Here is a 17,094-nt window from a genome sequence, read left to right as displayed (position 1 = left end):
GGCATAATGTTACAGAAAATGCAAGTTCCTTACATAAACAAGTGATTATTTCTTGTTCTGTAGCATACTATGGTGAAGTTTTCAGTTTCCGCGAAAGAAAATACCTCCAAGAACGTCGACAATGCTACAGAAACTGATTTCTGTAAGTAGTTTCTCCTGTAAATTTGAAGAAATCCGTTCAGGCGATATCGGATATTTACCCAAAAATTAATTTTTGTGTAACCAAAGTGTCGTATTCTTTCTCTTGACAATGATGTAATATATGTTAGTAGTTCAGTTATCAACTTCTCGCTTTAAATTAAGTTGTAATACCAGGGACGACCGTACTAACAATTATTAATGAATAATAAAACAAAAACTACAATAAGCTCTAGTGATATTATCAATTTTTGTGACGTCGTCATTGGTAAACTAGTACAAAAACACTATTCAAGTTACCTGTGACTAATATAATATAATTATTTTCTATGTTATTGTACATTTTCTTTTACTGTCTTTTGTGAAAGACTGTGTTTATGTACTTTTTTTTTAGGCCATTTCAGTATTTCTTGATGTATATTTCTACCAAGTACTGCGTTATAACTATTATGTAATCTCTTGGACTTAAGCTTATGTACATAGATGCCAGTCTTGATTTGGGCATGTTTTATGTGCAAAATCAGAGACCTCTAATTTAACCTTGGAAAGGTATAATAGGCCGATTTTGCCAGAGATTATTATGTAACCGCAGATCGTCGACCAAGACACAACAGCGGGAGCGATATCTTTTCGATATGGAATTCGGGGCAAAAACGACGACCGGAAGTTACGTGCAATTCAATGAATAATTTTCGCTTGGATTCACGATCCACGAGGTTAAAAGCATATTGTAAGCAGAAAGTCTGTGGTCATTCGATTAAGTTTCATGAAGGGAACTCTTTATAATTAATTGGTCAGATTCTTGTAATATTTGTAATGTGAACTGTTTACTAATGAAAAAATGTCATTTTTTTTCAGAATGGAGGACACAGTACGATCTATGCTTCAGTACAAATCCCGAGCTGAGCAGCTGAAACAAGAGAAGACGTCGCTTACAGTAGCCTACGAGGTAAGTGTTTATACGCAGTGACCTAACCAACCAGCATTAAGCTAGCCACATTAACTAACCTTTTGGTTTCATAAGCATTCTACTTGCGTATTCTCTTTACTACTTGTTTTTGACCCTATCGACTTTTGAGTTGATTTTGGTCACCTAATCTGCACCGATGTAGTTCTTACAGTATGAATTCACTATGCACTTGATATACCCAGTGAAAAATTCCACTGTGCACCACTAAGTTACAGTCTTCCGGCATGTCCGTAAAGGAGCCTTATGATAGGAGAGGGATCTGTGAGGAAGGAAATTATTGATGTCGGAATGTGCTAGAGCTACATTGCAGATGATCATTAGTACGAATGTGACCCGTTCGTAGACGTATAATAAAATTATAATTGATCGTATTCCCTTTAACCATTCTGTTATACATAGTTTACAATTGGTCTCACTTATTGGACACTTCCCAAGCATCGCCCCGCCCTTCGGCTTGTGACGTCACAAAAATTGCAGTGTGCTAATGTTAAGAGCCTAAACCTAATCAGTTTACAATGGAATATTAGACGTTTACACGTCACAGAATGTTCAGACCATGGATTCTTGACTGTGAAGAGGAGAGAAATATAAAGTGTGCCGCTCAGAACTGCCGTGCGTTGAGTGTTGGGAAATTACATCAGTTGTCGTTTGCTTACCCCTAAAGAAAGAATGCAGAAACTACCAATCAGACGGCCAAAAAGATTTTTCAAAACCCATTATTCGGAGAAAACCTATTGCGGAGATAATTAAACGTTTAGTTACGACTAAAAGGGTACACTGAGAAGAAGTTTGAGAACCGCTGCTTTAGAATAAGGAGTAATGTTTTCAAACGGAGTAAGACTGATACGAAACAAACATATGCAAGGACACATAGTGTAATTGAACAAGAATTACCGTACATATTCAGATTGAAAAATGTTTGACACCGGATCCATCAACATGCATTTACAGCACCGTATATAATCCCCGCTAGTGCTATCTTAACACGTACACACCCCTGTCTACCCCCTTCTCTTAATCCAAACGAGTGTTAATGGAAGCAGTACGTTCCGTACATTTTCATTTTACATCACCCCAAATTTCTCACATTCAACCGCGGACCAAAAAAATATGCAGCTTGTTTCGCGCCAGCAAGGTCCGATATAAGCCGACAGCAGTGTTGCCGACCCCATTGATATTTCTCCACATGGATACCCATCTCGGAAGTCCTAGATATTTTTACAAATGTTATTTGCATTATCACTACTCCCTTCCAGTAGCGAATTAACGTTCTCAGGGGGTGTTCATGCACTTCCAAGTTTTACGCTAGTGTGTTACTTTGTCATCTCGGAGTACTTTGTCACCTTCTTCAGACATCAAAGAGAGGGCCGCTATTTACGTCAATTTTAATTGAAGACTTAACCGCCAAGTAGCAGAGTGCGTTGATTCACGATCTCGTCACCTATGATTCCGGGTTATGATCCCTGCTTAAACTCTCGTGTGTGTTCCTTCATCAATTTCATCCAATCATCATTCATACTCAGAGATTAACCTGAAGAGACAGAAAACTATATAAAATTGACGACTTAGTTACTTCAGGCGCCTCTGTGTCAGCGAATCACTTCCTCCATCTTCCTTCAGAATTCCTCCCAAGTATTTCCTCCCCTATCTTGTCTTACATTTAAGTCTTCACCCATATCACAAAATACTCCAGTCTTTTCAGGTAACATTTCTAATCTACGCACTCACGGTACTTCAGTCTCCAAAACCTCAGAGTTAGAGTTTTCCCAACGGATGTACGTACCTTCATATTTGTTCTCTAGTTTATCCAATCATTGTTGCAATTAACGAAAAGTCAACTTTCATGCCGGAATGGTTAGCACAGCGCGCTACGACGCCAGGGGTCCCAGGTTCGAATCCCGTTCTGGCTGTGGGTGTTCTTTGTGAGTGTTTATCAATTTCATCACATTATATCATTCATCCTCATTTTCGCAATTAGCCAAAAGTAGCAAAAATGCAAAGTAAAATTTCAAAAATCACCGATTTAATGTAAAAAGAGATACAAAATACTACATAAAATAACGTCAGAGTACAACTACAATTATGAACACCAACTCTTGCCCATTGAGTCTGTTACGTCACTCCTTTTCATGTTTTAATTTCCTCTTCACATCTCGACTTTAGTCACGGTGCTGGGTAAATATTTATCAGTGGCGTCTCGTCCCTTGGGGCTTCCGGAGCTTAGCCCCTAAAGAAAAACGGACGTATTGACGTAATTTTCAATCACCATAATACATAACTATCACACAATCTTTTTAAAGGCGATTTTTACCGACGTAAGTTCATCGTGAGCAGCAACTGATACGACAGCGCTCCTAGCGGCATTGATGTCAGTTATCATCTCGGGGCTCGTCGCAGAGGAAGGCGTGGTCTACGCTACACGCTACAGTGAAGGTCACGTGCTAGCAGAAAGAGCGAAGGGAGGGGTGCAATGGATTTGGATGTTGATTCGGGGCTACTTCCGTGGCGTCGCGTTCGTTCGATCCCGCGTGTTGTAGTGTAGCGTTGTGGTGGCTTTTATTCGCTATGAACAAAGTGGATTTCTTGTTGGCAACACCATTTCAGACATTGAGTGACCAAGAAAAACTTGTTGTTAAACAATTAGGTTTAGAGGGCTTCAATGAAAAAATAATTACAAAATTAATAAAAAAAAAACAATTACAAAATTTGCTGAGCAGAAGCATATTAGTGCATAGTTCTTGTTTAAATGAGAACCAACGTTCGTAGAAAGGTACGTTTCACAGCAATACCTGTTTCTTTTGTAATTCATGTGAATGGTCATTATATTTTAAATTCTTTAGAAAAAATAAGTCCAATTTTGTAGTTTAGAAGATAAATACCTGTTTTTTGTAATTCATATGAATTGTTATTACCTTTTAAATACTTTTTTTTAAAAAAATAAGTCCCGTTTTGTAGTCTAGAAGAAGAAAAATACCTATTTTTTGTAATTCATTTGAATTGTCATTATATTTTAAATTCTTAAAATAATAAGCCCCGGCCAAATTTAAGGCCACGAGACGCCACTGATATTTATACCCACACACTTCTCTTTATCTACCTTTCTAACCACTCGTTTCCTTTCCAGTAAGTTTAAACCTATTGTAACATTTCTTTCTCCAAATTCCGCAACATTTCGTTTTGTTTTTCTTTCCACCAACGAACGAGGTCTTTTCTTCTGCCAACTTGCCCTTGTACAGATTCGGCACATTGCCAATTGTAGGAACATTTCTCAGACATAGTTGGCAACACTGGTGGACACTAGTGCATTACCCGAACCTCGGCCATCTCTTCTGCTTTACGCTGTTTGTGTGCGTGACCAAGCACTTAATTAATATGAAACCTTGTTATAATGAAACGGATGCACAGACCAGTGGTAGTCCTCTATTACTGAGAGTTTCCATCTGCTACGGCGGTTTGGGAGGAGGGGGCGGGGGTGGCTGTAGGGGATTGTTGGTAGGGGCGAGTAAATTCCACCCTCTAATAGCAGGGTTCTGGAAGATCGTTGAAGCGGAAATTTGGCAACGCTGTAGATCAATATGATAGAGCACACCAAACGGGGACATGTCATGCCTTTCTTCAATGAGTTTATTCTCGCAGGATATAAACCTCCACGGAGATAGTCGGCGTGGAGTGGAGTGTTCCTCGTCATTATTTAGTAGACTGTGCGTTTATCGGAAACTCGTGAGCACCCGCCATTACCGGATTTTCCACTCGTTTATCTGTATTATGCGCCGCCTGATATGTGCAAGGGAACTGCTGACAGCGTCAAAATTTATGCAGCGGTGGATAGGAAGGACATGCTGTCTCCCCTTCGGCTATTCGCTGTAATGGTTTGTTAAGCGATGAAGCTTTCGCCCTAAGAGGGATAAATTTTTTAGCCGTCTACTCAAAAACACTAAATAGTACATGAAATACCAACACCCTTCCAAAAATCGATCGAATGTTCAAAGGGAACCCCAAATTGATTAACAATATTAGCAACAAAATTTTCATCGTAGCACATGAGTATTACCGTGAAAATTGTCCCATCATGTTTGTGCAATTTATTTGATCCAATAATAGCTTCAAGAATTAAAAGAAAACTCAAAACAAGCTGTTCACAACTTCTGCACCAGCATACATAAAAATCCATCGCTTAAAAACACACAGGATGTAAGAGAAAAATTAATGAAAATAGTCATGGACAATTTATACGGTAATACTCATGGATCCCACCGTACTAGACCATAGGGCAAAGTGACATTTCCAGGTTTCTGCAGTTTAAACAAAGAGAATGGTTTTAGTGATGAACCAATTTACTTGGCATCCAATTCTATAACTTGGCTTCTGAGGCTACTTTCAATAAGTACAGTGGAATGCATAAAATTTATCAGGCAAATTGGCCGTCGATATTTTCACACCTTTTTTCTTACATTCTACGTGTTTTACTGCTTCTGATGCAGAGATTGCCAACTGCTTCGTGGACGTTTTGTTTCAATTCTATAACCTTTCTTTGTGGCAATGGACAATTTGCCTAGTAACACTAATGTAACTCATTGTACCAACCTTAACAAAAATAAATAAATTAATTAATTAATAAATAAAGAAAATAAATGTGCAAGTTCTCTGTGATCAAATAACTCCAAATCGATGTAAGAAAATATCCTAGAGTTGTTTGAACAACTTTTTCGATCCAGACATGAGTTTAGTAAGTTGTCGTAGAAAGTTGTCGTTGCGTTGAAGAAGTTCATTTCAGATTGTCTGACTTCGTTGGATGTTTTATTCACTTATAGAACCTATCATTATGGAAAACAAAGTGCAGTAATGTGATAGTGAATATTTTGGATACGCATATTTTCGACTCCATCTCGTATCACGATTGCATCCGTTCAGTGGCGGCGATTGGGTTCCAAAACCGGGGGGGGGGGGGGGGCAAGGTGTCAAAACTAGGGGTGCAAGGACAGTATATTTCCCTTTGTAGATAAGATTTAGCATAGTACAGGGAAAGGGGTGGCGAAAAGTGGGGGGACAACTGCCCCCTCGCCCCCCTCCTAATCGCCGCCACTGCATCCGTTCTATTAGCAGCATGGCATCACCAATTCTGTCGTTAAATGCCCTCTGTGCCTGCGAACGATGTTTAGTAAACGCATTTCTCACCAGGGAAACCACGTTTATCGTGGTGTACTACACATGCTTTTTTTTCAGCGTATAGAAAATGATAAACTGAATCCAAACCCGCAGCTCTTTAAGCTCAGAAGATTGATTTCATGGCCTTTCATAAATAATTCTTTTCAGTTTTTACCAACTGATATTGCTGGGCAAGAGAGGGGAAAGCGAACAGATGGCGCTGCTATAGGTAAAGCCGGGGGATTATTCAAACAACTCGCCCCCTAGCGGTAGAACGACGGTCGCGAACGAATTTTCCATGGAAATGCAGGTTGAAATTGGAGCTTTTTGATGGTAATCTAATAAAAATTCACGAGCGATTGAACATGTTCCACTCGCAAAATGCGTCAAAAGAACTCAATTAACCAAGGAATGGAAAAGCAAGGGCACCAGCGTATGTCAGAAGGCAGCGTCAATATTTACAATGCTTCATAATTCCTCCCCCTCACCTCACCCCGTGTTTTGGTAAAAATGAGCTATTACGTTTTTCCAGGCTAGTGGACATTAGCCTACAGCCATTTCAAGAACTGTTATTTTGAACATTCAGAGAGCACACTTTTTTTTCTTTTTTTTTTAAAAAAAAGGGGGGTGAAAGATAAGCGTTTCATTGTCAATCGTAATGTACCATACGTTATTGCACGCTGTGATAGTGGACAAATTGCTACTTCATCAAACGGTGCACATCACTACTTACCGTGTCAGTCGTTTTTAGTTTCTTTCAGCCCTCGGTTCTTCTATTGTGCAAGGGGGCTTTTTTCTCTCCCATTGTAACACACATGGTGCAAAAGTAGAGAAGGGGGAACTTAATGAAGTGAGGGGGGAAGTTTTATTGATCAGTAAGTCACAGAAGTGAAGTCATACCCGTCTTATTGTCACTTGCTTCCGGAGGAAGAGAAAGCAGGGTAGCCAGATAGTAATCTGGAAAAAGGGATTCAATGCTGAAAACTCTTTGTAACAAACCAAAAAGAAAGTTTTTTTCTTTTAATTAAAACATTTGTGGGGTATGTCTAGGAAAGAGATCATTTTTGTTACAAATAAGTTGTTACACATTCCACTTTTATACCAGACTTTTCGTCAGTGCATACATTTTCTAAATGTCAAATTTCGCCTCATAATATAATTTCCTTCAATAAAAAATTTGTAACAATGTGTTTTTAACATATTTAAACCTGCGTGGTTTAATGAATAGAACTTTGACCAGATTTCTAGCATGGCGATACTGCGAGGAAAAGGAGCATCTGATTTCCAGCAACAATGTTGTTCTGGCAACCCGAAAAAAAAGGGCTGTTAATGGGAAAAGGGGATGGTTAATATCAGATGAGGGTGGCACAGCTGAGAGTACAAGGTTATATACGGGCAGGAGAGGGTGCCTGTACAGATCCATTTTTTCTCCGCTGTAATCCCTTTACACTTTCTTTTTTTGTGTGCCTTTACCCAGAGATCCCTTTGAAGCATAATCCTGAAAGTACAGGAGGGTAGAAAAATTTTAGCAGTAAATCCTCCAATTTGACAATTAGCATGGGCAAGTCATTCATTACGTTAAAGAGCGAGGAAACGAATTTGGGGGTAGGGGCAGAAGTTTCATGCTTTAGGAAGTTTATTACGTTAATGAGAGTAATTGTTTCGTCATTACATATGATTTAGAGAGCCATCCAAAGCTTGTATTTCATTTTCTTTGTTTTGTGGCAACTAAATGCATTTCTGTGTAAGACATTAGGATTCAGATAAATGTCTAGGGTATATACAGGGAGGTTATTTCAGTCGTTTACCGTCAGAGTGACGGCCGTTCGGCGGTCTCTTCATGCAACGGGTCCCGGCAAATTGCCTTACAGGAAGTCCGTAACAGAAACAGCTTGTTTTCTAATGTTTCCACTTTTCACAATTACAGTTACAATTACAATTGAAATAAGCGCGTAACTTGTCGCAAGGATGCTGGAAAAGGTGCCCTCCCAAATACAAATATTTCTGGAACCTTATTTCTGACATCTAATCTTAGATTAGACATCGCTACTTTATCCTCAGTTGTCGCGACAGCGCCGGCAGCGTATCGGGGGTTGGGGGAGTTGTCAGACGCGAGAGGGCGCTACATAATGCACGTGTCGGCAGTGATGCCAACCGTAGGGACATGTCCCTACGCATAGGGACTTTTCACTAAATTTCGCCCGCGTAGGGACAGATTTTGCCAAATGAGGGAAATCGTAGGTACTTTTTCAATCTTGGAAAATGACATTTTATATATTAGTTTATCTGGATACTTTAGCGAGGAGGAAAAGAAAAGATCTAACTAACAAATCTCCATCAGAATTTTGGAACATGTTATCGGTTAACAAAAACTTTCAAGGCAAGTTCTTTTTTGAAAGAATTTCCACTCTCGCGAAAATAGTGCTAACATTGCCGCATTCTAACGTGGAAACGGAAAGAATATTTTCAATGTTAAGTGATACAAAAACAAAAAAGGGAAATAAAATGGGACCAAAATTGTTAAAGACGCAGGAAATACAGCATATATCACCAACCAACATCTATCTCTTCACAGCAGTAACATGTATGACTTCAAATAACATAATCAACAGTAAACGACTCAACGTTATTCATTAGGGGTGTGCGGGATCCCGAAAAGTCAGGACCGGGATCGGGAAAAAAATTTACCGTCCCAATCCCGACTTCGGGAAATGACTTCCCGACTTTTCGGAATCCCGAGCAGTCGGGAAATACCGAATGGTCACTTTAAAAAGTCGTTAATTCTCGACGTTTTCTGCATTGTAAGTTTTTGGAACTTATCGAAAATTGTAAATTTTTATTCTAGAAATGCAAAAACAATCACTTAAAGTGAAAATGACTTATATTTAAAGTGCTTTGGGAAATTTCGAACATTTCCCGTCCCGAAAATTTTCCGACTTGGTCGGGAAATTGCAAATTTTTCAGTCCCGAATGTCGGGATTCAAAAAAATTACCGTCCCGATCCCGTCCCGACCCAAAAAATTCTGTCCCGCACACCCCTATTATTCATTAAGGCAAGAATTTACAATACCGGACCCTTCTGTAATTTCTATGCTACGTCTTATACTCACGAAATAATTAGTAGTGATGATTTATCTCAAGTTAAGATGTTGGGGTGAGGTGAAAAAATTGTTCATGAACGTGTAGAAGTTGTAAAATAAGCTTTTCAATTCTCGCAATGATTCTCCGTATACAAGTATGGTAGCCATATTTGTTGATATGAACAATGGACGTTTGCAATTAGTTACGCTTTCTACAGCGTTGCCACACTGTTGATTTCATACTTGGAGAGCATGAATTGTGTAATAATGGCGGAAGAGAACAGTAAAAAAGTTGTTAATGTTGTACAGATTGTTAGGTTGAGTGTGCAGGAGGATGGCTGTGGGCTAATTAATAAACTTATGGATTTCAGTATATTGCCCAAAGAACGTCCTTACATGTGACAGCGACAATCACGATGTAGAAGAACTGATTTGATTACAGGTAAATCTGGCAACAGTACATCAATCATAAAATTGCAGGATACGAAAATGGCGTCTTTGATGATGAACGTTAGCCGTTATAATGCTACGAAAATAAGATTTTTTATCGGTTCGTAATCACAATTACCGCAAAACCATTCAGGAATAGCCGCACTGACCATTCTCGGTAAGGTTAGATTAAGTTAGGTTAGGCAAGGCAACCATAGTTAAAATTTGGGCTCGAAAAAAACATGAACGGGTAGCCCAACAAACCATTGACGGATAGCCCCACGAACCATTCAGGTACGGTTAGGTTAGGTTAGGATAGGCAAACATAGTTAAAATTTGGGGTCGTAGTAATATCATGAATGTATATTTCGTTTTTTAAGTATTGGAAACACAAAATCTTCCGGTAAATAATGAGCAATCGTGCCGATCGCGGACCACTCAATTTAACTTATTTTGCAATTTCTACACGTGACCCACAAATTTTAACTTCAAATTCGTGATTAGGAGGCCTCAATTAGTGAGTATGCCAAATATTACAAAAATCGGGGAGGGGTCCTGTATTATAAATTCGCTCCTTCATTAATTGTGGAAGCACCGAGCAGAAAGATTTGGTAAGTAAATGTGTGTATTTTATCTTCTGTTTTGCATGCTCATGAGGTGTTGTTTTTTTAAGTCACTTTACTTGGCGTAGGGACATTTGGTCAGTTGTAGGGACATTTTGACTACGTCTGTAGGGACATTGCCGAAAAATGGTTAGCAACACTGTCAGCTACCAGACGTAGTCAGTGTACGTTCATGTTCACTTCTGTTTGCATTTATCAGTACGCGTGTTGTTTATACTGTGTTATTGTAATGTGCTACTCATGGCCAGTGCTTTATTGTGTGTTAATTGTTATTCATTCATTACTTATGCCGTTAAACAAATATACTCTTGAACAGAGAGTTTTTATGTACGATAATTACGTGAAAACGAATTCTTGCAGAAAACTGGTCAGGGAATTACGAGAGACAGGATCTCTTGAACCTAAGAAAGTTCAAGGAGGTCATTTTCAACATCTCTTATAACACAGGAGGTTAGTGATCATCATTATTATTACTTTTAAATATCATTTTACGCTTTCGGTTTGCTTTATGCGCCGGGATGCTGTCTTCCATTTCTGTCAACTGACGATAAAGTAGCGATGTCTAATCTAAGATTAAATGTCAGAAATAAGGTGCCAGAAATATTTGTATTTGGCAGGACACCTTTTCCAGCATCCTTGCGACAAGGTACGTGCTTATTTCAATTGTAATTGTAACTGTAATTGTGAAAAGTGGAAACATTACAAAACAAGCGGTTTCTGTTACGGACTTCCTGAACGCAATTTGCCGGGACCTGTTGCATGAAGAGTCCGCCGAACGGCCGTCACTCTGGCGGTAAACGACTGAAATAACCTCCCTGTACATGTTTTTACCTCACCAATTTGCCACACTAGTTCTATAACCCCCCCCCCCAACACATACAAATAGTGCACAGTAGCCGGCGATTGGGTTCCAAAAGTAGGGGGGCAAAAAAGTATATTTCCCTTTGTAGATAAGATTTAACATAATGCGGGGGCAAAAGTGGCAACAATTGGGGAGCAACTGCCCCCCCCCCCTCGCTGCCACTATTAGTGCACATAAAAGATCTTAATGTTTCATGCACACATTGTCATTAGGTATATCCCAAATTTCTATGTATGTGCTATGATTAATATTTGCCTATCATGCTACTTTCAAACAATAGTGTAAACTCGTCCATGTGATGCCACATGACTTGACACTTTGTTGTGTACCACTTTTCTATCCCTGGAGATTAATTTAAGCAATGAGCGTGAATAATGAATTAATGAAACAATTCACCTGTGGCTTCACCCATTGTGCAAACTACTCCAGCACTGCAGCCTGCAGAGATTTCCACTATTTTGAATCAGCATATTTTTTAAAAGGAATCACTGAAAGGAAGGGGGGATGTAAAATTGAGGTGGGCAACCTTCTGATATCAGTGTTTTTATTTCTTTTTAGACACGAGTGCATCAGTATCAGAACACAATCACCAAGCTTAGCCAAGAAAATGATGCCTTGAGAAAACAACTCCGAGCCCTGGAAGCAGCTGTAAGTTAATATTTCCTTCAAATATAATTTTTTAAATATTTTTTCTGTCTCGCAAAATTTCACTTGCCGTGCACGTTACCTTCCCTGGACCTTCCCCTTTCACCGTTGAATTCTAAACACACAAGTTTTACAATGTTATAACTTTATTAGTATACTATATTTGTAAGTTAAGTGTATAACATGACAAGCAGCTAGCGACAACTATAGAGGTATTCCAGTATTATATGTGTGACATTTTACACACAAAATACAAGGTTCTAGACATGAGATTGGATTAAAATATTCATAATGAACTGAATTCATAGAATAATGAAGTACTTTGTGGTGTCTGCTAACAATTTTTAAAAAAATGAGTGTGGTGACATAATCTGAATTCTATCATTAACGAAAATGTGTGATGCTCTAAAAATGTAGCAAAATACTTCATTTGTCTGCAAAGCATACATGCTACAGATGATAATAATTTTTGTTGGTGAAATATGCAAATTATATGCATTCACAAACATTTAAATCTTAATGCAATTATAAACACTAATGATTTTCAGATTAAGGTACTATTATAGTATGGGGGTGACACCTATAAATCATATATTTCACACTTTTTTACATTGCTAACGTACTATTTTGGAATGCGGAACATTTCCTAAGGTGAAATAATGCATTTCTAACTAAGATAATGTATATTTCTTACATTTACGAGTATTTACTGTTACTTGTTATTTCGATTCTGTAACACATTATGGCGGGCGATAGCGTACTGGTTCAGGGCACGTTGTGTGAGTGTTTTGTCGATTTATGCAGTGTTGCAACCTTGTTCACTGGAAAATACCTACTTTCGTGCCCGGATTTGAAATTATGCTAATACCTCACAAACCATTGACATTAGCCCCACAAACCATTGACGTTAGCCCCACAAACCATTGACGTTAGCCCCACAAACCATTGACATTAGCCCCACAAACCATTTTCCGTAAGGTTAGGTTAGGCAAGCATATTTTAAAAAAAATAATAAAATAAAAATACTCGACACGTCATGTTCTAGTGAAAACACGGCGAGTTTGAAACACTGACTACGGTGAACATTGTGCTCTCGTGCAGAAAGCAAATGGCAGCAGCAAAAACAGCGTGTCAGACAGAGATTTTTAAACTTAAGAATTTTGAAATTTTGTGAAACTGCTTTGTTACTTGAAGACTGGAATTTTAATTTAATTTCATTGTTTCTTTGAAGGGTGCTGGTGACGTACCAGCAGCAATTTTGGAGCGACTTCAGAGCCTTGAATCGGAGAATGCTCTTCTTGTCCAAGAAAGTGAATCCCAGCGTCGACAGTACGAGCACTGCCTTGATGACATTGCCAATCAGGTTGTGAGGGCTCTTCTCACACAGAAGGTAAGTGGAATTTTTACTGTTTACACAAAACATTGTTATTTTACAAATACGGTATTTCTTCGAATCTGTTGTTCAAATTTTTTTTCATGGTTTGGATGTTGAAAATTTAGCTGCACCTTGGATTAAATGGCGTCTTGGGTCTGAGTATGTACTATGTATAAATATACCTGTGTTAGTGTAATAAAGAATAGAGTATTTGCCGATGCTTACATGCTATCTAGGATGTAGCATCATACTTGTAAGAATTCAGAAACAATATATGCATAGTTTTGCTTGCATTGTAGAAGGGAGCATGTGTTCTCCTGAAACGTTACAATGAAAAACTGTTTTCTTACTCTTGTAATAATCGTAAACTACAAGAAAATAATATATACATAGTTACGTAACTTAATCATTCATATTTTTTTTTCACTCAGAGCCTACGTGAAGAGATAGCAACTCTGCAGCATCGCATCCATGAACTGGAGCATCAGAACAGAACTCTCACCACCCTCCTACTGCAGCAGATACAAGGATCTGGTCTGGGCGAGGGAAATGAAAACTCCTCAACTGGCATTGATGCACTTTTTCACGTTCAGGTACTGTGGAAACTCTTATCTGTGTTCAATTTTATTGTTTGTGTCACTTGTAGATATGGGTCAGTTTGTACACTTGACAATGGTAAAAGTGTCACGCAAAATACATCTCTCGTCCAGATTGACTGGACATTACGCTTGCCTCAGCAAGAATTCTCAGCATGGTTTATACAATTAATTCCTTCTGAAAAGAATATATATTAGTATAAATTGAATAAAAGGGACAACACTTGTCAGACAAATCAAAGTGTGATATTTCTCAGCTGGGCTATATTTACATTGAGGATTGAAAAATGGCATCACTGCAGTGTGAATGTTGTATCATCCCAGTGCATGTTCTCTTATCAACAGTCATCTGGTTACCCTGCAGTCGGATGTCATCATTGAATCTTTGATGAAAATGCAGCCATGCCATGAAATGTATTTTCATTCTGCTTGATGACATTAATGGTTTCCTTTATTTTTTATATCTAAACTTCTGGGTATCTTCATTTCTTGTCTCTCACACTCGCACACCTGAACACAGACACAAACACTCCATGTCAACTAAGGAGTCTGAACAGAAAGACTAGCTACACATTATTAAAATCGTAGTCACTAGAGTGCGATTTTGCTTGAGCTCCCAATAGTTTGTACGGATGTTGCTAGACAGCTAGTATTGAGAGCTTCTTCACTTGAGCAGGTAACGTGAATGAGGCAAAATGAGCTGTATACACTCAAAGCCCAGTAGGACACCTATAACCGTAATTTGTCGGTGGCAGTTGGCCCTCAAATATAGATCGTAAAGTGCAAGACTAAGTGAACATGGTCATCTCCATGTTAAAATGTAGTTTGGTCTATCTTACCAATACCGCGACATATGAAAATAAAATAGATGAATGTGGGCTGAAATATCCTAGGTGGACATTTTATATATGATTCTACAATTATTGTCACATTAAAATGGGGGTTTGAGGGTACGTTATTACTGTATTTTATTATTTCACAGAATATGATTATCCCTTTCCGTAGTGCACAATGATGTACAAGTATTTGATGGACTGTGATTAGATATTTGGAATTGTTAGGTAGGTGTGCCAGCATGTGTATCCAGGGGTTCAATTTTATTTTGGTCTATAGATATTGCATTATTTCAAATATATTGTATTTGTGTCTTGCATAGTAATGTCGGACTTATTATATGGAATTGGAATTGCTTGGACTAGTTTCCTTCCATGTATGTTTTTTAGGTTTTGATAGTGCTGCTTATTAGACTTCAATATAGGACGGCCGTACACATGGCAATAACAACTGCCAATCGTTCCACTATGAGTGTGGTACTCTCAATTGTAGCATGCTCGAGGGGTGGGAGACTCCCATGAGCAAGTGAAAGTGGTCCCATGCAGGACTCTAGTAGTAGCCTATATTTTCTCTGTTCATGTCTTTGTGTGACGCATTTATAAGAACACACTCTTGCATAAGTAAATATTTCAAACTTCATTCTCTATCTGATGTTATATCCTTTTCTTTCCAGTCATCGAAATATTGTGAGCAAAATTCTCACCCCACTTCGAATGCTGCAACTCCAAAAAGTGAAGGGAGCAAAAGAGACAAGAGCTTGGATGAGAGTTCAGATTCTCCCAACAGCCTGTGCAGCAACTACTCCATCAGCACGAGCAGCAATGGAACTGTGGTAAGCATTCAAAAACGGATTTTATATGTACCAGAAGTAAAATGAGAAGGATTTTCCTAGTTTTCATGAAAATTTTTATAGACCATGGAAACAATAAATGCTTTGTATTAGGGTAGTATTGTGTGAACTAAATGCAATGGAAAATGGATTTTGCAGTTTCCTCCTTTATAAAGGGTGTTTTTTTTTAGAGTGATAGAACTTTCGATAGGGATAGCTGTCATTCGTTTTGTTTTGATGACACGTTGTTTTGTCATTTCATATCAGTGAGCATTGGCAAAAATGATCATGGAAAGACTGACGCGGCAACAACGTTTACAAATTGTGGAAATATATTTCCAAAATCAATGTTCTGTTCGCCAAACGTATAGAGCACTTTGGAAATATCGGTGCTGTCAGTGAATTGGCCTCACAATCATGGGACCTAACGCCACTGGATTATTTTCTTTGGGATATCTAAAGTCTCTGGTTTATGCTGATAAACCAGCAACAATTGACACTTTGGAAGCCAACATAACTCATGTTATTAACGACATACGTCCCCAATTACTTGAAAAAGTGGTTCAAAATTGGACTGATCGAATCCGGTTCATCACAGCTAGTCGTGGTGGACATATGCTGGAAATTATTTTCAAAAAGTAAATGTCAGAAAGTTATCTTTCAAATGAAAACACAATTGGCTTCAAACTTATTTTTTTATGTGTTTTATTTCAATTCAAAGTTCTATCACTCTAAAAAAAAACCCTATACATTCAATCTCCATGGTCCTGAAGCCACGGTGTTCTAGGTGGTAGGGTTTCTGACTATCATCACGTAATAAATACAAATTTTCATCTAAATAAGCACATCATCATCATCCTTCACAGTTTTTTGCCTCTGGCTGTGCCTGGTCTATTCTGTCCTGGAGCTTCAGCACCCCCAGTGCCTGTCGGATCTGCTCATTCCTTATTCTATTCCTTCTAGTCTTCCCCAATATACTCCTTAACAATTTCATCTCCACTGCCCAATGATAGGTATTTAAAAAGTTAATCTCTTCATTCAAAATAAAGTTATCGTGATTTGGCATTGGGGTTAACTATTAAGTAAAAAAGAGATGTAAAATGAGCACAGTCTCTGTTACCCCAGTCTGTAAGGTATCTGACTACCACACAAGGGACCCAGGTTTGATTCCAAAGGTGGGTGGGAATTTTTCTGTTAATGCTCATGCACGAGATACATATGGAACGATACTTCCAAATCCCCTGTGTGGAATGCACAGGATAGCTTTTATCTCTTTTCCTTTTACAATAGATCAGAATTTGGTCTGTAGGAAAAATACTGAAGCACTGCTAAGGAAGAAAACAGTACTAGGAAGTGCAATAATATATTATTATTATGATATGATTTTTTTTTAAAGGGAAGCTACATAAGCATTATTCATAATTAGGAAGTTGTGCTTTTAATTTGTTAATGAATTAATTTGATAAGTTCCTATTAAATACATTTATTAAGCCATAGGTAATATGTATGTTGTTCTTAATATGAATTTCTGTGTGGTTTTTGTCTTGAGCAAAATTTTATTTTTGTAT

General features: G+C 38.3%; 1 protein-coding gene across 3 annotated transcripts in view; it reads left to right on the top strand.

The window, feature by feature from the left end:
* LOC145994027 (uncharacterized) overlaps positions 1-17,094 on the top strand; it is a 358,614-nt gene that overhangs the window by 322,610 nt on the left and 18,910 nt on the right. For all 3 annotated transcript variants that reach the window (XM_083130114.1, XM_083130119.1, XM_083130110.1), the window contains exons 6-10: positions 997-1,087; positions 11,806-11,895; positions 13,124-13,282; positions 13,699-13,860; positions 15,371-15,529. In XM_083130114.1, the coding sequence (XP_082986240.1) occupies positions 997-1,087; positions 11,806-11,895; positions 13,124-13,282; positions 13,699-13,860; positions 15,371-15,529 (661 nt within the window). The remainder of the gene's footprint in view (positions 1-996; positions 1,088-11,805; positions 11,896-13,123; positions 13,283-13,698; positions 13,861-15,370; positions 15,530-17,094) is intronic.

Source organism: Lepisma saccharinum, chromosome 1, assembly GCF_977018435.1.
Source record: "Lepisma saccharinum chromosome 1, izLepSacc3.1, whole genome shotgun sequence".
Lineage (NCBI taxonomy): Eukaryota > Metazoa > Arthropoda > Insecta > Zygentoma > Lepismatidae > Lepisma > Lepisma saccharinum.
This window is presented reverse-complemented; position numbering and strand designations above follow the sequence as displayed.